At 43.4% G+C, this 23,231-nt stretch overlaps 1 protein-coding gene across 1 annotated transcript; it reads right to left on the bottom strand.

Annotated features, from left to right (window-relative positions):
• Positions 1–416: 416 nt before the first annotated feature.
• Positions 417–10,903, bottom strand: LOC139566057 (interferon-related developmental regulator 1-like). Its single transcript, XM_071386911.1, has 11 exons — positions 10,695–10,903; positions 8,969–9,073; positions 8,675–8,756; positions 8,300–8,424; positions 6,457–6,614; positions 5,287–5,337; positions 4,885–5,063; positions 4,560–4,668; positions 2,402–2,536; positions 1,943–2,167; positions 417–1,319 (listed from the first exon to the last, which is right to left on the bottom strand). Exons 1-11 carry the CDS (start codon positions 10,723–10,725, stop codon positions 1,233–1,235), a joined length of 1,287 nt encoding a protein of 428 aa, XP_071243012.1. The 5' UTR covers positions 10,726–10,903; the 3' UTR covers positions 417–1,232.
• Positions 10,904–23,231: the final 12,328 nt, after the last annotated feature.

Raw genomic sequence — 23,231 nt, 5'->3', positions numbered from 1 at the left:
GCTGCATATCTTCTTCCCCAGTCTTTTCCCCACTCAGTTTACACAAGGACTAAAGCGCATATCTCTGGAGGACCCATTTTACAGCCGTATGTACAAACAGCAACGTTCTCTGGAAAACATGTTCAGCTGTGTAGTTATGTCAACGTGACCGTTTCATAGGCAACTAACTGTAAAGCAGTTCCTCAAATGTGAACTCGGCTTCCAGGAAAAGCTGAGAGAATCGATTAAATTAGCCAGAAGTCCATTTGGTTGTCTGCTAATTGGTCTCGGCTCTTCTACTCATTGTGTCAGATAAACCCATTATGACACACCTCAGCTTAACATGTGTCTTATCCTCTAACTGGTCTGCTTTAGGACTAATCATAACAATGATTGACTGGGTGATATGTACTGAAGATCAAGAAACACACGTTGAGACTTGTTCAGTTAGTATTTATTTTGGGTTTCTCACATCCAATAGACATACTAAACTACACTGAGTGTACAAAACATTAACACCCCCCCTCTTTACATGACAGACTGACCAGGTGAAAGCTATGAGCCCTTATTCATATCACTTCTTAGAGCCTCTTCCATCAGTGTAGATGAAGGGGACGAGGTGGGTTAAAGAATCATTTTTAAGCCTTGAGACGTGGATTGTGGTATGTGTGCTATTCAGAAGATGAACTGGCAAGAGATTTAAATGCCTTTGAACAGGGTATTGCAGTATGGGCCAGGCGCACCGGTTTGTGTCAACACCACAGGGTTTACACACCATTTCCCCATTTGTATCAGGAATAGTCCACCACCCAAAGTGACAGTGGTAAACATTGGAGTCAACATGAGCCAGCATCCATGTGGAACACTTGTAGTCCATGCCCCGACGAATTGAGGCTGTTCTGAGGGTGACTAAATACTAAGGTATCCTAATGTTTGGTGTAATCTGTGTATAACAAAATACCAGACAATAAACCAGGGTTCAAGGGGAAGTCCATAGCAAACGTTAACCAATTAGTGCATTTTCAAATATTAGAACTCAATGTTAAATGGTACACAAACATTAAAACAGAGCAACAAAGTCTACATCTCACTTTATTCCCTACATAGACACCGGCAAGCCTATGGGAAATAGAGCATCACTTGAGACAGACATGATAATTCATATTTACAAATTCCAAACACTTGACAACTGGATAAATTAAGGATAGTAAGTGATATTCAAGAAGGGTAAATAAAGGAGCAGGTTGGACCCATCAAAACTCCCCGACGTCAACCCTCTTGTCTCGGAACTTGTTCCTGGCCTTTGTCCGAGCCTTGAACGCAGCCGCGTTGTAGAGATGCTGGAAAAGAAAACCGCAACGTTAACACAATAAGAGACAGGTTCTTTTGTTGCGTTGGTATACCCATTTGAATTATTTTTTTTTTTTAAGGGCAAATAATTAACCATATTAGACCAACCAACATGATTTGCACTTCTAGACCCTTTTAATTAAACAGTGTACGTGTCAGCTACTGACTGCTGGGTTGTACCATTGGATGCATCCATTTCTTCTGCATCCGTTGGTCTGTGTGATTAACGGAGGGGTGGGGTGAGCTAGAGCGGTGTTTGAGACATGGGCAGATCCCGAAAGGGCTGGGTCTTTTTACAAAAAAGACCTCTGTAGAGGCCAAATGGTTTGATCTACAAAATTGGCATTTGTGAAAAACTCATGAACGCAACACTATGTCAACTTGTTTTGTGATGCACTTGTAGACCTGGTTGTCCTGAAAATAAAGTGGTAAAACACTTCAGTGTGAGGCTAAATATAAGGGTTGAACATTAGTCAGATAAGACGATTTGTGCTGGTGTCTCGAGACTGATCGGGTTAATTGAAAGAAAATACACTTGACCTTTTCAAAACACTAGTAGAGTTAAATTCGCCATCAAAGGAAGAAAAGAACGCAGTCTAGTAAGGATACTTACCCGTTCGAAGCGGGAGATTTTCATGGATTTCAGTGTGGCCGCGTCAACCAGCATGGGTGGTCCCAGTTCAAACACGTCACGAATAAACTCATTGGCCTGTAGGTGGTAGTTCATGCCAGAGCCCACAAACTCCCTGAACGCATCGTAAGTCCTCTTCCTCACCCAGCTGTCGATGGTCATACGCTCGGTGCTGAAGCGGATCGTCTCAGTCTGAAAGTCTCTCTCCTAACACACACACATCAGATGAGGCAAGGCTACACTGTCCTGGATTCTCACAAGACAACAAAATGGGTAAACGTTATTGATAACGAGAAGGGTAGATTAGGTTGGCAATGGCAACCAGCTGCCGACACAGGCACACAGAATTCCCACCATGATTCAGCAGTGAGTCATCACATGATTTACAAATTCTATTCCCCAGACAGTGCTCATCTACTATTGTATAATCTGCCCACTCACCTCCACAGCCTTGAGCACGTCCCTGAACACAGACCTCTGCTTCCTCTTGTCAGTCTTGGCACGGTGCTTGTTGCAGTCGGTGGCCAGAGAGTTGAGCTTGTCACACAGGGGCTCCCAGTCGTCATACTCAAACTCCTGAGAACGTCACAACAGAGCGTGGGTCAGTCACCACTCAAGTGTTTACAGATTAACATGCTATGCTGGCACTGCATTTCAGTAAAATTCAATTTTAATTCAGTACAGGATGGGGATGTGCACAGCTATACAAATATCCAAAACAGACATTAGTATTCAAAAACTTGAGTATTCATTTGCGCAAAAACTACTTGTAGGTATATTTTAACTGAAAAGGCGTTATCTACATTAAAATATCCATGTGACATTGTTACATACAAGGATACCATGACAAGAAATTATACAACACATTTATACAGTTTACGAAGTGCCCCCATTAAAAAATAATAATGTAGCCTTCACATGTAGCTTGTTGGCCAATCAAAGCAGCTCAATGTTTAGCATATGTAGAGAGTTCACTAATGCAAGATGGAATAAAGTTAGATTCATAAAAGTGACCAAAATGAGAAGGAGTAGGCTACAACGAGCAACTAACAGGTAGGTCATTTCATCTGAATGGGTGTTGGGGAGAAATCGCAAAATGTTGTCTCAATTAACCTAGCTAGCTATTCAAGGCTACTCCAGCCAAAACAGGCTGAGGGAAGGCTATATGGGGATAAATAACATTGTGGCTGCTACAAGTTAGGGACACTACAGCCAAGACTAGCTATCTCTGCCGCCGTCTGCTCGCTCCTATCTAACCAGCACTGCCACAGCAGTGCTCAGGACAAAAATACCCACACAATTTTATATACAGACCACCAGTCAATAGTTTGGACACCTACTCATTCAAGGACTTTTCTTTATTTGTACTATTTTTTACATTGTAGAATAATAGTGAAGACAAACTATGAAATGACATATGGAATCATGTAGTAAAACAAAAAAATATAAATATATTTCTTCAAAGTAACCACCCTGACTTGATGACAGCTTTGCGCACACTTGGCATTCTCTCAACCAGCTTCATGGAAGTAGTCACCTGGAATGCATTTCAATTAACAGGTGTGCCTTGTTCAAAGTTAATTTGTGGAATTTCTTTCCTTAATGCATTTGAGCCAATCAGTTGTGTTGTGACAAGGTAGGTTTGGTATACAGAAGCCCTATTTGGTAAAAGACCAAGTCCATACTAGGGCAAGAACAGCTCAAATAAGCAAAGAGAAACGACAGACATGGTCAATAATGTAGAACATTTGAAAGTTTCTTCAAGTGCAGTCGTATAAACCAGCAAGCGCTATGAAACTGGCTCTCATGAGGACCGCCACAGGAAAGAAAGACCCAGAGTTACCTCTGCTGCAAAGGATAAGTTCATTAGTTACCAGCCTCAGATTTCAGCCCAAATAAATGCATCAGAGTTCAAATACCAGACACATCAACTGTTCAGAGGAGACTGCATGAATGAGGCCTTCATGGTCGAATTTCTGCAAAGAAACCACTACTAAAGGACACCAATAAGCGGACACTTGCATGGGTCAAGAAACACGAGCAATGGACATTAGACTGGTGGAAATCGGTCCTTTGGTCTGATGAGTCCAAATTTGAGATTTTTGGTTCCAACTGCCGTGTCTTTGAGACAGAGTCGGTTAACGGATAATCTCCACTTGTGTGGTTCCCAAGAGAAGAATGGAGGTGTGATGTTGCTTTTCTGGTGACACTGTCTGATTTATTTCAAATTCAAGGCACACATAACCAGCATGGCTACCACATTCTGCAGCGATACGCCATCCCATCTGCTTTGCACTTAGTGGGACAATCTTTTTTTTTCCTCAACAGGACAATGACCCAACACACCTGGCTGTAGTAAAAATAAAAAAGCCTTAAATGAGCAGGTGGGTCCAAACTTTTGACTGGTACTGTACATTTAGAATGTCCGGATATCCAACAAACTCATGATACTCGAACAGTGAAATCCCCCCCATTTCCTAGTACAATGGGATTGAATATCCAATGACAGATTTGAACAGAACTTTCTAAACGAAATCAAGAACCTCCTGAATTTAAATGGAACTGAGCCACACAGACCAAAGAACAGGCGAGCACTTACTGGGTCCATGTCCCTAGCCAGCTCAAACAGCAGAGCGATGGTCTCTCCCGCTGCTATCCTCATGTTGACGTCATCATTCTCCAACAACCGGGGGAGTTTGGGCAGGTGCCTGAAAGAAACATTTCAGTCAAAAACAAGTACACTTTCAATGTAAGGCTTCCCATCGCCGTGATATTATCCTTCACCTACACTGGTAAGACAACTGGACAGGTACGGACATCAGACACACACATTCAATACATTGCTTGGATCAGAAGCATCCAAAGACCTATAAGGCTGAAAGTTGTGTCCCAGAGAGACTTAGAGGTTCGAGTTAAGTACATACTTGTGTGTGACTGCTTTGACCTGGCTGCATGTGCAGATTGTGAGCAGCAGGGCCCAGGAGAGGAGGGCATTGGTGTGGAGCAGGGTGGTCTGGGGGTTGAGAGAGGGGCGACTCCCATCCTCCTTCACATAGGAACGCATGAACAAACTCTCAAAGCTCTCCATGGTGGCATACACATCCTGTAGACGCAGAGAGAAAGAGGTTCATCGTTTTTGTTTAACCAGGGTGTGAGATTGAACTACGCAGTCATTTTGAGAGGTCTTGGTTTCTGTACCTTGTTTAAAATGCTGAACAGAATAAATGAGACATATGTCTTTTGTGCTGCTGAAGAATTTGGCAAAGTAGTTCCACATACAATCAAGCATAGAGAGTCACATTGGAACATCAAACATAGCCACATACCAGGATGTCATCTTCTGCCACCAGCGTGCACAGGCCCAAACTTGTTGCGCACTATAAAAGAAACAAAGGCTTTCAGTACAACAATAAAGGCCACTTATAAACTCAGCAAAAAAAAAGAAACGTCCCTTCAGGACACTGTCTTTGAAAGAATTTGTAAACATCCCAAAAACTTCGCAGATCTTCATTGTCAAGGGTTTAAACACCATTTCCCATGCTTGTTCAATGAACCATAAACAATGAACATGCACCCGTGGAACGGTGGTTAAGACACTAACAGCTTACAGACTGTGGGCAATTAAGGTCACAGTTATGAAAACTTAGGACACTAAAGAGACCTTTCTAGTGACTCTGAAAAACACCAAAAGAAAGATGCCCAGGGTCCCTGCTTATCTGCTTGAATGTGCCCTAGGCATGCTGCAAGAAGGCATGAGGACTACAGCTGTGGCCAGGGCAATAAATTGCAAAGTCCATACTGTGAGACAGGACGGACAGCTGATCGTCCTTGCAGTGGCAGACCACATGTAACACCTACACAGGATCGGTACATCCAAACATCACACCTGCGGGACAGGTACAGGATGGCAACAACTGCCTGAGTTAGACCAGGAACACACAATCCCTCCATCTGTGCTCAGACTGTCCGCAATAGGCTTAGAGAGGCTGGACTGAGGGCTTGTAGGCCTGTTGTAAGGCAAGTCCTCACCAGACATCACCAGCAACAATGTCGCCTATGGGCACAAACCCACCGTCGCTGGACCAGACAGGACCGGCACAAAGTGCTCTTCACTGACGAGTCGTGGTTTTGTCTCACCAGGTGTGATGGTCGGATTCATCTCACAGCAAGAACTGGCAAATCTGGTGCAGTCCATGAGGAGGAGATGCACTGCAGTACTTAATGCAGCCGGAGGCCACACCAGATACTGACTGTTATTTTTGATTTTGACCCCCCCCCCCCATTCAGGGACACATTATTCAATTTCCGTGAGTCACATGCCCGTGGAACTTGTTCAGTTTGTGTCTCAGTTGTTGAATCTTATGTTCATACAAATATTTCCACATGTTACGTTTGCTGAAAATAAACAGTTGACAGTGAGAGGACGTTTCCTTTTTTTCCGCTGAGTTTAACAAACCAAACCTATTTTAAATGACAGGGTCCAGGCAGATACTCACAGCTTGTCTGGCTTGGATGTTGGCTGCTCCATCCAGCAAAATGTTCTTGAAGATGGGTTTGAGGGTCTTGAACACCTCTTCGCTCTCAATGCCTGAGCCCAGCTGAATACACAGCAGACAGGCCAAGGAGGCTGCTGCACGCTGCTCCTGTCCTTTACCTGAGAGAGGGATTTGATTTATTAGGATCCCCATTAGCAACAGCTAGTCTTACAGAAGTCTGACAAATAAATTACAGACAAGACTTTACATGCATTTAAAAACAATGTTTTTAACAACATCTATCAGTTAAACATGCATGTCAGTATATACACAACAATTAGGTCACACGGGGACAGGCATTGTATTTGCTTTTTGAAACCAAGTTTGCTGTTCACTTGCACTATATAAGATGGAAGAATGTTCCATGCACCCATGGGTCTGGATAATACTGTACGTTTCCTTGAATTTGTTCTGTACCTGGGAACTGTGAAAAGACCCTTGGTGGCGTATCTGGTGGGGTAAGTGTGTGTTTAAGTTGACTCTGCAAATAATTGGAAATTTCCAACACATGAATGTTTCTTATAAAAACAAGTGACGCAGTCAGTCTTTCCTCAACTCATAGCCAAGAGAGACTGGCATGCGGTGTCCCTAAACCGGGACAGTTGTTGCTCAATATGCGATAATGTGACTAGAATGACATTGTAAACAGCCAACTTTCCAGGACGTAGACATGTCTTATGGGCAGAAAGGTTAAATAATTGTTAATCGAACTGCTGTGTCCAATTTACAGTAGCTTTACAGCAAAATAATACCATGCTATTGTTTGAGGATAGTGCGCAACAACAAAACACGCATCACGGCAACTGGTTTGATACATTCAGTATTCTTGCTCTGGTTTGTCATCCTGAGGTTCCGAAGAGAAAAATGTAGCAGTTTTGTTTGATAAAATTCAATTTTGGGTTCTACAGTTTGACCCCACAATAAAACTAGAGCCTCCAGGAATTGCTTTGGAGTGTGGTGTCAAAAAAATAAGTTTTGACCATGACAGTTTACAATCTAAGGTAACACCAAGTAATTTTGTCGTCTCAACTTGTTCAACAGCCACACCATTCATAACCAGATTCCGCTGAGGTCTAGAACTTAGGGAATGATTTGTACCAAATACAATGCTCAGTTTTAGCGATCGTCAGGACCAGATTATTAATGGCCACGTATTCCAAAACAGACTGCAACACTTTGTTAAGGTTTCAGTGACTTCATTAGCTGTGGTTGTTGATGTAGTCGAGTCAGCACACATGGACACGTGCTTTGTTTAATGCCAGGTCATTGGTAAAACGAGAAAAGAGTAGCGGGCCTAGAGAGCTGCCCTGCGGTTCACCACACTTTACATGTTTGACATTAGAGAATCTAGCAGTACAGTTCCCACAATCTTCTTAATATGAATTTCTATCAACCAATAAGTCAATTGTGTCAGTGCAGTACATGTTGAGTTCCCTTCTCTAAATGTCTGTTAATTTGATTACAGAGAAGTAGCATTGTATTTGATTTTTAAAAACATTTGCTAAGCGCTGGCAGCCAGCCAATAGGTCTACTTTACCACTCTTGGGTAGCGGAATGACTAGCTTCCATCCAGACCTGAGGACAAAGACTTTACTCTAGGCTCAAATTAAAGATATGACATATAGGAGTACCTATAGTCAGCTACCACCTCAGTAACTTTGAGGGGTTATAGTAACTACTGGACCAGAACTAAAGACTCAAACACTTAAAACAACAATACAATGTGGGTCTGTATCGGTATTCGGTGAATATGAAGCATGAATTGGTGAAAGAGTGAAAGCCTGTAGTAGTGGTAGTAGCTAACCTTTCTTGAGACAGCGCTCAATGCTGTCAGTGATGGTCATCCTCCTGTCTGAAATGAACTCGTACAGGATCCTAGTTGCCATGGCAGCCTTCAGCCCATCCAGGGCTCCCTGTCTGGTCTTGGCACTGTCAACGAGGTAGGAGAACAGTAAAGATTTAGGCCTAGTGTCTGCAGTAGCTTATGTAACAGCTACACATTCAATTATCAACAGCAACCTGTGAATGGAAAGGGTGACGTCTTGTTGCATTGTGTTCATTATATAGCATCTCAGGTTTCGTCGACCCAGTTCTAGGCCTCTGGTTCCATGTCATCTGAAAGTGATACAGCTAACAGAAATAGCAGGTAGATCAGTTTCCCACAGTGGTTTAGACTTGCCTCTTATCCACAATGCTGTCAATGAAAACCTTCAGCTTGTACTGTAAATCCTCCTGGGCTGTCTCCTCACCTGCCTCCCCTCCTACACATATGAAGATGAATACAATACACCCTGAGAAATACAGACTTGTACTAGGCTATTCCCTTTGTAGATTGTATTCTTTGAACCATTTAAGTTAAAAGCACAACATAAAAAGGGCTGTATGGCAAAAGTGGATTTTTTTTTTTTTTTACTTGCCCTTTTTTACTTTATGACTGGGACACGGGCAAGCATGTGTACATACAATCACATACCTTCCTCTGCCACACTCATGGCATCACTGAAGCTGCTGCAGTGGCTGAGGGTCTCGATGGAGGCATCCTCATCGCTGAAAGGCTGCACAGCTCCATGCTGCCCCCCTGAAACGATTACATGTCCCACGCACCCCCCCCAAAAAAAATCATACATTAAGTCATGGTACAATGTGTGCATTTTACTCCGGGGGTTTAAGTACACTTCCATGCAATCACAACGCAAAACTTTATATGCAATATCTTGACAGAACAAAAGCCAGATCGCTACTCTTATGGGATATGCCCTTGTTATTCTCTCCCCCCAAAGTCAAGGGCCCCCTAGTCTTCTGCTGAATGTGCAAACAGCACAGCTCCTTGGGTGGGTAGTTGGCCAGGCAGTGACATAAGTTGCACCAGCTGGTGCAACTTATTATGATAAGACTGTTCCCATCTGAGAGGGAGGGCAGTGTGTAGACGTGACCATGTTCACGTGGCAATCCATTGCTTCCTTTTCAGACCACAGCACCGAACAAACAATTCTGAAAGAGGCAGACACCACCCAAATAGCTAGTCGACTAACACGATCCCGCTTTATAGCATAGCTGGCGTAGCTAGCTTGCTGTAATGTGAATAACTAGTTATCTAGCTAGCTAGTCCAGGGACGGTTATATAACCATGGGGTGATTCGATTAATCTGTCCCGGTCAAGCATGTTTTACACCGGGTGAAAGTTGATAGCGTTCATTTCGGAACCGGGCTGCCTCCCGTGGGTGAGCCAGGTGCCCCGTTCAAAGTCCAGGGCGAAGTTCAGTAATTAACGTTAAGCACGTGCAGTAATTGAGTAGGATTCGGTGTTCCCACATTCAAAAGTGATTGCTTTTGATAACGTAATATCTGCCTTCCCAGGGAAAACTTGTTCAATATAAACGTATTTTATGGAAAAACATGTACGTTTCCGGACGATGCACCATGCTGCCTTGTTCAAAGCATGAGATGGGAAGCGCCCATCATCGTTTTTGCCCGTTGAGGTCACCGCAGTCAAGTCCGTTAAAAACAAATTCTTATTTTCAATGACGGCCAGGAACAGTGGGTTAATAACGGCCTTGTTCAGGGACAGAACGACATATTCTTACCTTGTCAGCTCGGGGATTCGATCTTGCAACCTTTCGGTTACTTGTCCAACGCTCACTATGCTACCTGCCGCCCTGCGGCTCAGCATAATCGAATCATCCCATTATTTGACCTGATCGACTGTCAATCTCACTCAAATGTTGTGGCGTCCTTCCAACTAAACTTCGTGTCCTCAAACAACCTATCATTTTACAGGAAGGGAGCCAAAGAGAACTCGCTAAAAATTAACAAATATGAGCAACACTGGTCAACTGACCTTAGTTGCTAGGTAACAAATTCGTTTCAAAAGTCAGTCTAAAAAATTCTAATATTGTAATCGCGGTATCGGGGGTCGTTTATATAATCACACTACTCATATAATAATGTCCGCAAACAATATATGATGTTGAAGTTAATTAAAATTGTTTTAAGAGAAAGCGAGAGTTCTTTGTCTGGAAGCTCTGATTTCAACGACAAACATGGGCAATGATGCCACACTGTTTTGTAGTTCTGTTAGACATTACCCGTCGTTGAGCTCAACACGCTGTAAGAATGCACAGAACTACAACTCCTACAACGCATAAAACTCAAACCACCAGAGTAGGCCAAAACAACCCGGTCTGTAGCGACTTACTCACCCCTGGAACTCCTCTTCTTGGACCTTGGCATTTTCGTGCAGATAAGTATGAAAATATGAGCAAAAATCAGCCGATACACGACCAGTTTTTATTAAACTGTCTCATAAATTGACAATCTTCCCGTGGCACGGTAGAGAAAAAGGAATTAAAAGCGATCCTGGAGAAAGACTGTTGGCGAAGACGATACATTTTCCCTCAAAAAAAAACTAGGGTTGAGTTAATGTGGCGAGGTTTTAAGTATTTATACGACCGACGTCACATGATCAAATATGGGTTTACCCCTGCACCACCGACCAATCATGTTGTATAAGTGTATGACGCGACTGGGGTCATGTTTTCTGTAGTCATGTTCTTTGATAGCCACATGAGGGTGCTGCTACCCTGTCCACAAAATCCCTGCTGTATCGGTCGTTGCGCTTTAGATTTCTTTGGATGTCCAACTGATGTCACCCTATAGAAGTTGAAAATTGTTTAAGGTTAGGGTTACTAAGGTTAGGTTATGGTTAAGTTTAGGGTCGGGTAGGGATGTCCCAAGGATTCTGGATAGCACGAACCCTGATGTAAAAAGCACTATCCCTGGCCTAAAATCCTCAGTGGTGAGGTCTTCTCACTGGGTGGACAATGATGTACATAAAGCAGTGGAGGTTGCTGAGGGGAGGATGGCTCATAATAACATCTGGAACGGAGCCAATGGAATGGTATTTGATACCATTCCACTTATTAACACTCCAGGCAACACGAGCCCATCCTCCAAAATGAAGGTGCCACCAACCTCCTGTGGTCATCTGCTCATAGATCTCAGGTTTATTCACCAGCATGTCTTTGCCCATGCAGCTGGGGTCTCAATCCCCAGGAGGGTCTCTGGAGTGAGCATCTTCCTGTGGACTTTGGAGGGGCGCCAGTGCCTGATTTGCCAGTGGCCACGCGGGAGTCCAGCATGCTCTTCATCATCACATCAATTTCTGTAGTCAGGTCCTTTGTGCGGGTCTCTGGAGACGCCCTGGGTCCAATGCAGGCGGCTGTGACCTGCAGCCGGCTGTGAGCTCAAACCTGGAGGTCCAGCACCCTTCTTCTTCCCGTTCACGACAGTCCCCAAGAAGCCCAAACACCATCTTGTTGATGTTATCGGCAGGGCTCTCTAGGGGCAGGGCAGGGGAGGGGAAGCCCAGACCAGCCTCTCTCTCCTCAATGGCCTTGTCAGCCTTCTGTAGCATTGAGTCAAGGTTGATGCTATAGCTATCCATGTCTAATGGATTTATGAAAGACAATCGGTTATGGCACGCTTTTATACATTTTGGAGCGCGCGTCATAATGGAACCCCAAATTACATCATATTACTTTTTGACCACATTGTCTGCTGTTTGCGTGTTTAATATATATATATATATATTTTTTTTGCAATCTGGTGTGCAGGATGTTTAAACTAAATATTTGCTATGAAGAATCAGTGCTGAAACACTATAGCGGGTCACTGCCAAGCATAATGAAATAAAATAATCTGACTTTCAGAATGTGGGGGTCCCCCACGTCCCCTGTGAAAGTTGTGCCCCTGTGCTAAACTGTGCAGAAACCATATGAAAAGGGTTGGTGACCATAAAATACCTATATTCATATTCTATCGACCATTAGGCCTATGTAAAACAGGTTGATTGCACTTACCAGCCAGTTTTCATCTTCACCGTGGATCTCTGACTGTATCACTGGTTGAATATAAGTAGTACTTCAATCGCCCACAACCCAAGCTACATACACTAGAGTAGGGGCGCTACTTTGGTTTTAGAAGTGGGGGGGCATAACCTGTCAGGGGGACCTCCCCCAGAATGTTTTTGGGCATCTAAAGCAAATTTCCTGCATTTTTACACAATCCAATATGCCTTCTCCATTTGGAACAAAAAGTAAGCAACAATGCCCACAGTCATCAAGCTAGGTAAGAGATCGTTATTAAATATGTTTAAGTGATTAATAAGACTGAACTAGGTCTAAGGTAATTCAATAATAGATATTGTGTTGCACCTTCAACCAAATGCCTAACAAATGATCAACTCTTGAAAAAATACAAAGACTTTTGATTGGCTTTATTAAGACATCCTCTTAATAGGGTAGCATAGTGGTTAGAGCGTTGGACTTGTAACCAAAAGGTTGCAAGTTCAAATCCCCGAGCTGACAAGGGGCGGCATATCTGTCGTTCTGCCCCTGAACAGGCAGTTAACCCACTGTTCCTAGGCCGTCATTGAAAATAAGAATTTGTTCTTAACTGACTTGCCTAGTTAAATAAAGGTAAAAATAAAATTACATTTTTGCCAGAACAACAGCCAGCCCGGGCCGCCTGCACGCCCGACCCCCACCAGTCTAGTCAATGACTAAACTCTCTCCCAAGACAATTTCCTTCCCAGAGTACACCTTAAATTGTTTTAATTCCCAAGGGAAGGTTTGGAAACAAAAAATAAACAAAAAACCAACATACACCTCAAATATACATTAATACACAGAAACAGCAAATCCTCCATGTATTTAAACTCATAGGACTAATAGTACTGTAGAACTCTTTTACTTCCACACAATATAGCTGGGTCGCCCTGTACCTAGGGGTCCACCACCCTGCAGCACCCCAACCCAACACACCCCACTCAACTGTAGGATCTTAGTGAAACATTCAATATTGGTTTCGGGTGTGTTAGGCCAAGGCCAGAGTGACAAGCCACAGGACGGCAGACCATCAGGGCCAGGACTGAGTACCTCAGCAGCTAGGGATTGCCTAAATAGGAATCTCCCCTGACGTAAGCATGTTTTCAATGCAGACTCCTTTAGTCGTAGGCCGTCATTGTAAATAAGATTTTGTTCTTAACTGACTTGCCTAGTTAAATAAAGGTTAAATAAAGAAATAAAGTTGTACTGTATTCCATATAAGGCATCCAGGCCTTATGAAAGTTGCCCAGTATACCCTTAATCTGGTAATATATCAAATCTAGTGATACATAACTTGACATTGTGGGAGGATAACCAACCAACCAATATTTCCAAGCAAACACAAACAGGGAGAAGGGGGAATCAAATCAAATTTTATTGGTCACACTGTCACGTTCTGACCCTAGTTAGTGTGTTATTTCTTTGTTTTAGTTGGTCAGGACGTGAGTTGGGTGGGTATTCTATGTTTTGTGTTTCTAGGTTGGGTTTCTCGTTTGGCCTGATATGGTTCTCAATCAGAGGCAGGTGTTAGTCATTGTCTCTGATTGGGAACCATATTTAGGTAGCCTGTTTTCTGTTGTGTTTTGTGGGTGGTTGTCTTCCGTGTCTGTATGTTCCACACAGAACTGTTTCGGTTTTCGTTCGTTACTTTATTGTTTTGTATTTCAGTGTTCAGTTTTTGTTCTATTCAACTCATCATGAACACTTACCACGCTGCGCATTGGTTCACCGAGCCTTGTTACTCTTCATCCTCAGAGGAGGAAGAGGAAAGCCGTTACACACACACCTGATTAGCAGATGTTATTGCAGGTGTAGCGAAATGCTTGTGCCTCTAGCTCAGACAGTGCAGTAATATCTAACAAGTAATATCTAACAAATTACACAACATGTACCCAATACACACAAATCTAAGTAGGAATGAATTACATTTACATTTAAGTCATTTAGCAGACGCTCTTATCCAGAGCGACTTACAATTAATTAATTAAGACTATATACATATGGACGAGCGATGTCAGAGCGGAACGGACTAAGATTCAGTAGAATAGTATAGAAAACAGTATATAGATATAAGATGAGTAATGCAAGATATGTAAACATTATTAAGTGACTAAGATAGAGTAGAATAGTATAGAATACAGTATATACATATGAGATGAGAAATGCCAGATATGTAAACATTATTAAAGTGACTAGTGTTCCATTCCTTAAAGTGGCCAGTGATTCCTAGCTTATGCCTATAGGCAGCAGCCTCTAATGTGCTAGTGATGGCTGTTTAACAGTCTGATGGCCTCGAGATAGAAGCTGTTTTTCAGTCTCTCTGTCCCAACTTTGATGCACCTATACTGACCTTGCCTTCTGGATGATAGCGGGGTGAACAGGTAGTGGCTCGGGTGGTTGTTGTCCTTGATGATCTTTTTGGCCTTCCTGTGACATCGGGTGCTGTAGGTGTCCTGGAGGGCGGCTAGTTTTCCCCCGGTAATGAGTTGGGGATTAAGCTAGGTAAGAATCTGTAGACACGCTGCGATAAAATAACATACTCTTTGCCAGAATTCAGCCAGCCTTCACAAGACCATAGCATATGCAAATATGTCCCCTTCTACCAGGTCTACCAGGTCTTCAACACATTTTTGTTGTACATGTTTTGTGTCATCGGGAAAAGTCTCTATCAACCCTTGATACAGTTTGGAAATCAACTGCAGAGGTTTGTCAGACTGCCTTAAAATAGAATCAGGCTTGTCCAGTGTTTCCTGCACAGAGAGAATAAAGTGTATCTGCACAAATTCACCTCACCTACATCACAGACTTGTCTTCCCTGGCTGCCTGACCCTGCTGAGACTGTGATATGGCCATTTCTTGGAGAGACCCCTTCCCCTCCAGGAGACAGTCAAACATGACGACAACAATGTGGTGCTTTTATTCTTCTCACTTTGCTTGGTGAGGTAGATTGCTGCTATGACTTGATGACCCTTCACCATTTCCCTGGATCTCTTGTAGAGGGTATCCATTGTTTTCAGTGCCATGATGTCCTTGAGGAGCAGCTTCAATGCATGAGCAGCACAGCCAATGGGCGTGATGTGAGGGTAGGACTCAACCTTCATGTTCGCAGCATTGTCTGTCACCAGTGCAAATACCTTCTGTGGTCAATCAATCAATCAATTTTATTTTATATAGCCCTTCGTACATCAGCTAATATCTCGAAGTGCTGTACAGACACCCAGCCTAAAACCCCAAACAGCTAGTAATGCAGGTGTAGAAGCACGGTGGCTAGGAAAAACTCCCTAGAAAGGCCAAAACCTAGGAAGAAACCTAGAGAGGAACCAGGCTATGAGGGGTGGCCAGTCCTCTTCTGGCTGTGCCGGGTGGAGATTATAACAGAACTATGCCAAGATGTTCAAAAATGTTCATAAGTGACAAGCATGGTCAAATAATAATCAGGAATAAATCTCAGTTGGCTTTTCATAGCCGATCATTAAGAGTTGAAAACAGCAGGTCTGGGACAGGTAGGGGTTCCATAACCGCAGGCAGAACAGTTGAAACTGGAATAGCAGCAAGGCCAGGCGGACTGGGGACAGCAAGGAGTCACCACGGCCGGTAGTCCCGACGTATGGTCCTAGGGCTCAGGTCCTCCGAGAGAAAGAAAGAGAGAAGGAGAAAATTAGAGAGAGCCAAGATTTTCAAAATGTTCATAAATGACAAGCATGGTCAAATAATAATCAGGAATAAATCTCAGTTGTTTGTTCGTTTCGTTTTATGTAGTCATTTTTCCTGTTCGTGCGTTCTTCGAGTTACATGTAAGTTCTTACGTTCAGGTTTGTCTACTCCGTTTGTTGTTTTGTTTAGATTCGTCGTCATCAGAGTGCGCTTCTGAACACTGTATGCTGGAAAAACTCGGTTTGTTATTTTTAACTAAAACATAACCAATCTTTGTTAATCATAATTACCGAACGTGTTTTTGCATGGATTCCGCATCGCGGTTAACTTTTATCAGCTAGGACCACTCTCTCTTGTCCCGGAATCTCGCTCCACGGTGGATGGAAAGTGTTTTTTCTCTCTGGAAAAGTTCGGCAAAAAGCTGGCTTTAGGCTAAAAACAAACTGCTAACTGCTAGCCTCCGGGCCCAAACCCACCTGTCTCTCATGGCTTCGCTCACCCCTGGATGTACCACCTGCCAGTACCTGAGCCAGAGAGTCGCTGAGCTGGAGGGGAGAGTATCTGTCTTGCGCCAGATTAAGGAGGACGAAGAACTCCTGGACTCCATGGTTATACAAACCACCTCCAAAATCGACGACGTCACCTGCCCCTGGCTCGGCACCTCCACTTCTGGGGAGCCTGTAATTGAGAAACTTCATTCGGTTCCCTTAAATGAGCCATGGCCCAGACTAGGAGCTAAACCGAAGGGCCTGGTCTGTTCCACCCCTTCTACTCCGCCTCAGGATGCCTGGATTGCTGTCCGGGGAGGAAAGCACTCCAGGAAACGGAATCCATCAAATGTTTCGGAGGTGCTACAGTTGGGGAGGAGACTCGGGGTCCTGGAGGACCTGGAAGTGCATTCCAATCATACTGTACAGGGTCCCTCCGCTTCATCTCTACTGCTGCCATCTCACTCTCAGGTGGAAGTGCCCAAGCACACTCATCTGCGCTCCTTGCCTGCCACTAGGTCGTCAGTCTCAGCTGCTAGCCCCCCTCAACCTGCTAGGAGGCAGATCACCCGGGAGAGGCCCCGTCATTTACCCAATAAACCCATCTGTAGTCCTTCCCTTCTCGTGGTGGGTTCATCCATGGTCCGAAACGTTTCAATCCGGAAAGCTGAGACCTTCTGCTACCCTGGCGCTAGGATCTCTGACCTAGATTCCATGCTACCGCTACTTATTAGCAAGCACTCCGCCGCTTCAACTGTCATTGTCCATGTTGGGTCAAATGACATTAAACTCCAGCAGTCAGAGAAATTGAGAGACGATTTTAAAACATTGATAAATACGCTGCTGGAATCTGGGAAGCAGTGTGTTGTTTCCGGTCCATTTCCATCCCCACGCTACACGGATATGGTTTTTAGTCGTACTCGCCAATTACACACCTGGCTTAAGGCATACTGCTGCACGATGGGAATTCCTTTTGTGGATAACTTTGCAGCTTTTACAGACCGACCAGGTCTATTTCTTCGGGACAATTTACATCTTAACAGGTATGGCTCCAGCATCCTCTCCACCAACATGTCTCTTACTCTTGCCTCATGTAGAGCCTTTGATACCTGACGTTGTGTATTCTCGGGGGTTGACCTTTTGGATTGTACGCTCCCCTATCAGACTATGTTCAATGCTCCTCTCCCAGTTTCATTAATTAGTTCCTCAATTGCAAATATGGAACAAACTACAGTTAACAACCTTTCTGCAATTCCTAGATTATTGTCCAATCACCGTATTGCGAATACTACTCACATGCAGAGAGGTATTGTTAGTAGTAATCTTGTCCCCATAAAATTGAGTTCTGTCAATAGCTCAAATGGTTTATTGCTCATCTAGTGCAGCTTCAGGTGCTACCTTGGATACTCCATCTGATATGAATTCCCGTAGCAATGGTATTGGAATAATTCATTTGAATGCTAGAAGCCTGATCCAAAAGTTGGACTTTATTGAAATTTTGGTCTCACAATCAAATGTTGACGTTCTGATTGTATCTGAATCGTGGCTGTGTGATTCTGTGCCAGATTCAGATGTTCAGTTGATTGGATACAATATTTATAGAACTGATAGAGTTGGTAGAGGTGGTGGTATTGCGATTTATGTTAAATGCTGCTTAAATGTTTCTGTGTCCATATCAACCTCTGTCTCAAAGCAATATGAATGTCTAGTTTTAAACGTGGTACTTGGTAATAATGCTCATTTAACTCTAGCAGGGGTATATCGCCCCCCCTCAGCTCCTCCTTGTACTCTATGCAAATTATCTGATATACTGTCTAATTATGCAAACTCTGAATTACTGATTTTGGGAGATTTTAACCTGGATTGGCTCTCACCAGTATCTGATAAATTAAAAGGCATTTGTACTGAGCTAAATCTAACTCAGCTGATAACTAAACCAACCCGTCCCAACTTTAAGAACCCAGTAAAATCCACTCTACTAGACATTATTCTAACAAATACCCCCCATAAATACACAGCCAGTGGGGTTTTTGCAAATGATATGACCACTGCCCTATTGCTTGTATTAGAGATACCAGGCTGAAACACTCTGATCCCTGTATAATCTCTAAGCGAAATTATAAACATTTCTCACAGCAAGCTTTTATCCATGACTTATATCACTCTGAGCTTTTATCCACTTGCTGCTTTCTGGACCCGGTTTTAGCCCTTGCTTTTTTCTCTTCTATTGTTACTTCTATGTCTGATAAACATGCCCCGCTTAAGAATCACAGAGTAAGAAACCGAACCAGTTCTTGGTTCTCTCCTGAATTGTCAGGTCTTTTCCTGCAAAAGAATCGGGCCTGGGCCTTGGCGAGGAAAACAGGTACTCCAGCTGATTGGCTGTTTTTTAGGCAATTGAGAAATAAATGTACTGCAGCTGTCAAAAAGGCAAAATCAAATTACTTCCTTAATGCTATGACAGATTCTGCAGGAGATCCTGCAAAATTCTGGAAAACCGTTAATTCACTGAAACGGGGGAATTCTGCTGTTTCTCTTCCTAAGCAAATTACCTCAGACTTCTGTATTCTAACTGAAAAAAATGATATTTGTGATGCTTTTAATAAGCATTTTATCTCTGCTGGTTTTTTATTTGAAAGGAAAAGTGGACTTTGTGGTACTGGCCAGTTAGTTGATTTTTCGTCTTGCTTTTCAACCGTTACTCTGAAAAATGGTAACCCTGTTTTTAGTTTCCAGAAAATAACTGAAGCAGAGGTTCTAATTGCCCTGTGTGCCATTGATACTAAGAAATCCTTAGGCGCTGACAATTTAGACCCGTATTTACTTAAGTGTGCTGCACCTATTCTTGCTGGTTCAGTAACACACATTTTTAATGTGTGTTCTCAGAGAGAAAGAGAGAACGAGAGAATTAGAGAGAGCATACTTAAATTCACACAGGACACTGGATAAGACAGGAGAAGTACTCCAGGTAACCAACTGACCCTAGCCCCCCGACACATAAACTACTGCAGCATAAATACTGGAGGCTGAGACAGGAGCGGTCAGGAGACACTGTGGCCCCATCCGAAGAAACCCCCGGACAGGGCCAAACGGGAAGGATATAACCCCACCCACTTTGCCAAAGCACAGTCCCCGCACCACTAGAGGGAAATCCTCAACCACCAACTTACAATCCTGAGACAAGGCCGAGTATAGCCCACAAAGGTCTCCACCACAGCACAAACCAAGGGGGTGCGCCAACCCAGACAGGAAGATCACGTCAGTAACTCAACCCACTCAAGTGACGCACCCCTCCTAGGGACGGCATGAAAGAGCACCAGCAAGCCAGTGACTCAGCCCCTGTAACAGGGTTAGAGGCAGAGAATCCCAGTGGAGAGAGGGGAACCGGCCTGGCAGAGACAGCAAGGGCGGTTCGTTGCTCCAGAGCCTTTCCGTTCACCTTCACACTCCTGGGCCAGACTACACTCAATCATATGACCTACTGAAGAGATAAGTCTTCAGTAAAGACTTAAAGGTTGAGACCGAGTCTGCGTCTCTCACATGGGTAGGCAGACTGTTCCATAAAAATGGAGATCTATAGGAGAAAGCCCTGCCTCCCGCTGTTTGCTTAGAAATTCTAGGGACAATTAGGAGGCCTGCGTCTTGTGACCGTAGCGTACGTATTGGTATGTACGGCAGGACCAACTCGGAAAGATAGGTAGGAGCAAGCCCATGTAACGCTTTATAGGTTAACAGTAAAACCTTGAAATCAGCCCTTGCCTTAACAGGAAGCCAGTGTAGGGAAGCTAGCACTGGAGTAATATGATCATTATTTCTTGGTTCTAGTCAGGATTCTAGCAGCCGTATTTAGCACTAACTGAAGTTTATTTAGTGCTTTATCCGGGTAGCCGGAAAGTAGAGCATTGCAGTAGTCTAACCTAGAAGTAACAAATGCATGGATTAATTTTTCTGCATCATTTTTGGACAGAAAATTTCTGATTTTTGCAATGTTACGTAGATGGAAAAAAGCTGTCCTTGAAACAGTCTTGATATGTTCGTCAAAAGAGAGATCAGGGTCAAGAGTAACGCCGAGGTCCTTCACAGTTTTATTTGAGACGACTTTACAACCATCAAGATGAATTGTCAGATTTAACAGAAGATCTCTTTGTTTCTTGGGACCTAGAACAAGCATCTCTGTTTTGTCCGAGTTTAAAAGTAGAAAGTTTTCAGCCATCCACTTCCTTATGTCTGAAACACAGGCTTCTAGCGAGGGCAATTTTGGGGCTTCACCATGTTTCATTGAAATGTACAGCTGTGTGTCATCCGCATAGCAGTGAAAGTTAACATTATGTTTTCGAATAACATCCCCAAGAGGTAAAATATATAGTGAAAACAATAGTGGTCCTAAAACGGAACCTTGAGGAACACCGAAATGTACAGTTGATTTGTCAGAGGACAGACCATTCACAGAGACAAACTGATATCTTTCCGACAGGTAAGATCTAAACCAGGCCAGAACTTGTCCGTGTAGACCAATTTGGGTTTCCAGTCTCTCCAAAAGAATGTGGTGATCGATGGTGTCAAAGGCAGCACTAAGGTCTAGTAGCACGAGGACAGATGCAGAGCCTCGGTCTGACGCCATTAAAAGGTAATTTACCACCTTCACAAGTGCAGTCTCAGTGCTATGATGGGGTCTAAAACCAGACTGAAGCATTTCGTGTACATTGTTTGTCTTCAGAAAGGCAGTGAGTTGCTGCGCAACAGCTTTATCTAAAATTTTTGAGAGGAATGGAAGATTCGATATAGGCCGATAGTTTTTTATATTTTCCGGGTCAAGGTTTGGCTTTTTCAAGAGAGGCTTTATCACTGCCACTTTTAGTGAGTTTGGTACACATCCGGTGGATAGAGAGCTGTTTATTATGTTCAACATAGGAGGGCCAAGCACAGGAAGCAGCTCCTTCAGCAGTTTAGTAGGAATAGGATCCAGTATGCAGCTTGAAGGTTTAGAGGCCATGATTATTTTCATCATTGTGTCAAGAGATATAGTACTAAAACACTTAAGTGTCTCTCCCGATCCCAGGCCCTCGCAGAGCTGTGCAGATCCAGGACAGTTAAGCCCTGGAGGAATACGCAGATTCAAAGAGGAGTCCGTAATTTGCTTTCTAATGGTCATGATCTTTTCCTCAAAGAAGTTCATGAATTTATTACTGCTGAAGTGAAAGCCATCCTCTCTTGGGGAATGCTGCTTTTTAGTTAGTTTCGCAACAGTATCAAAAAGAAATTTTGGATTGTTCTTATTTTCCTCGATTAAGTTGGAAAAGTAGGATGATCGAGCAGCAGTGAGGGCTCTTCGGTACTGCACGGTACTGTCTTTCCAAGCTAGTCGGAAGACTTCCAGTTTGGTGTGGCGCCATTTCCGTTCCAATTTTCTGGAAGCTTGCTTCAAAGCTCGGGTATTTTCTGTATACCAGGGAGCTAGTTTCTTATGACAAATCTTTTTCGTTTTTAGGGGTGCAACTGCATCTAGGGTATTGCGCAAGGTTAAATTGAGTTCCTCAGTTAGGTGGTTAACTGATTTTTGTCCTCTGACGTCCTTGGGTAGGCAGAAGGAGTCTGGAAGGGCATCAAGGAATTTTTGTGTTGTCTGAGAATTTATAGCACGACTTTTGATGCTCCTTGGTTGGGGTCTGAGCAGATTATTTGTTGCGATTGCAAACGTAATAAAATGGTGGTCCGATAGTCCAGGATTATGTGGAAAAACATTAAGATCTACAACATTTATTCCATGGGACAAAACTAGGTCCAGAGTATGACTGTGGCAGTGAGTAGGTCCAGAGACATGTTGGACAAAACCCACTGAGTCGATGATGGCTCCGAAAGACTTTTGGAGTGGGTCTGTGGACTTCTCCATGTGAATATTAAAATCACCAAAAATTTTAATATGATCTGCTATGACTACAAGGTCTGATAGGAATTCAGGAAACTCAGAGAGGAACGCTGTATATGGCCCAGGAGGCCTGTAAACAGTAGCTATAAAAAGTGATTGAGTAGGCTGCATAGATTTCATGACTAGAAGCTCAAAAGACGAAAACGCCATTTTTTTTTTTGTAAATTGAAATTTGCTATCGTAAATGTTAGCAACACCTCCGCCTTTGCGGGATGCACGGGGGATATGGTCACTAGTGTAACCAGGAGGTGAGGCCTCATTTAACACAGTAAATTCATCAGGCTTAAGCCATGTTTCAGTCAGGCCAATCACATCAAGATTATGATCAGTGATTAGTTCATTGACTATGACTGCCTTTGAAGTGAGGGATCTAACATTAAGTAACCCTATTTTGAGATGTGAGGTATCACGATCTCTTTCAATAATGGCAAGAATGGAGGAGGTCTTTATCCTAATAAGATTGCTAAGGCGAACACCACCATGTTTAGTTTTGCCCAACCTAGGTCGAGGCACAGACACAGTCTCAATGGGTATGGCTGAGCTGACTACACTGACTGTGCTATTGGCAGACTCCACTAAGCTGGCAGGTTGGCTAACAGCCTGCTGCCTGGCCTGCACCCTATTTCATGTCTCCACACATCAGATAGTGCCCGTGGCATTTTCCTGTAAAGATGAGAAAAAATGAGTAAAAAAAACAAATACAATTCCATGTACAGATAAATAGTTAAGCAGTTAGAATAAACAACTCCTTTGTAAGATACATGTTTTTAAATTAAATATGTA

The sequence above is a fragment of the Salvelinus alpinus genome, chromosome 37 (assembly GCF_045679555.1).
Source record: "Salvelinus alpinus chromosome 37, SLU_Salpinus.1, whole genome shotgun sequence".
Taxonomy (NCBI): domain Eukaryota; kingdom Metazoa; phylum Chordata; class Actinopteri; order Salmoniformes; family Salmonidae; genus Salvelinus; species Salvelinus alpinus.
Note: the sequence above shows the minus strand (reverse complement) of the source record. Positions and strands in the feature narration are given on the sequence as shown.

What these genes read in the sequence shown, in the direction of transcription:
- LOC139566057 (XM_071386911.1), bottom strand. Translation starts at nt 10,725, where the DNA reads ATGCCAAGGTCCAAGAAGAGGAGTTCCAGGG. An exon ending in TGAGCGCTGTCTCAAGAAAG is followed by an intron (nt 6,615 to 8,299) that starts GTTAGCTACTAC and finishes TCCCTCTCTCAG; the next exon opens with GTAAAGGACAGGAGCAGCGT. An exon ending in ACGTGCTCAAGGCTGTGGAG is followed by an intron (nt 2,168 to 2,401) that starts GTGAGTGGGCAG and finishes TGTGTGTGTTAG; the next exon opens with GAGAGAGACTTTCAGACTGA.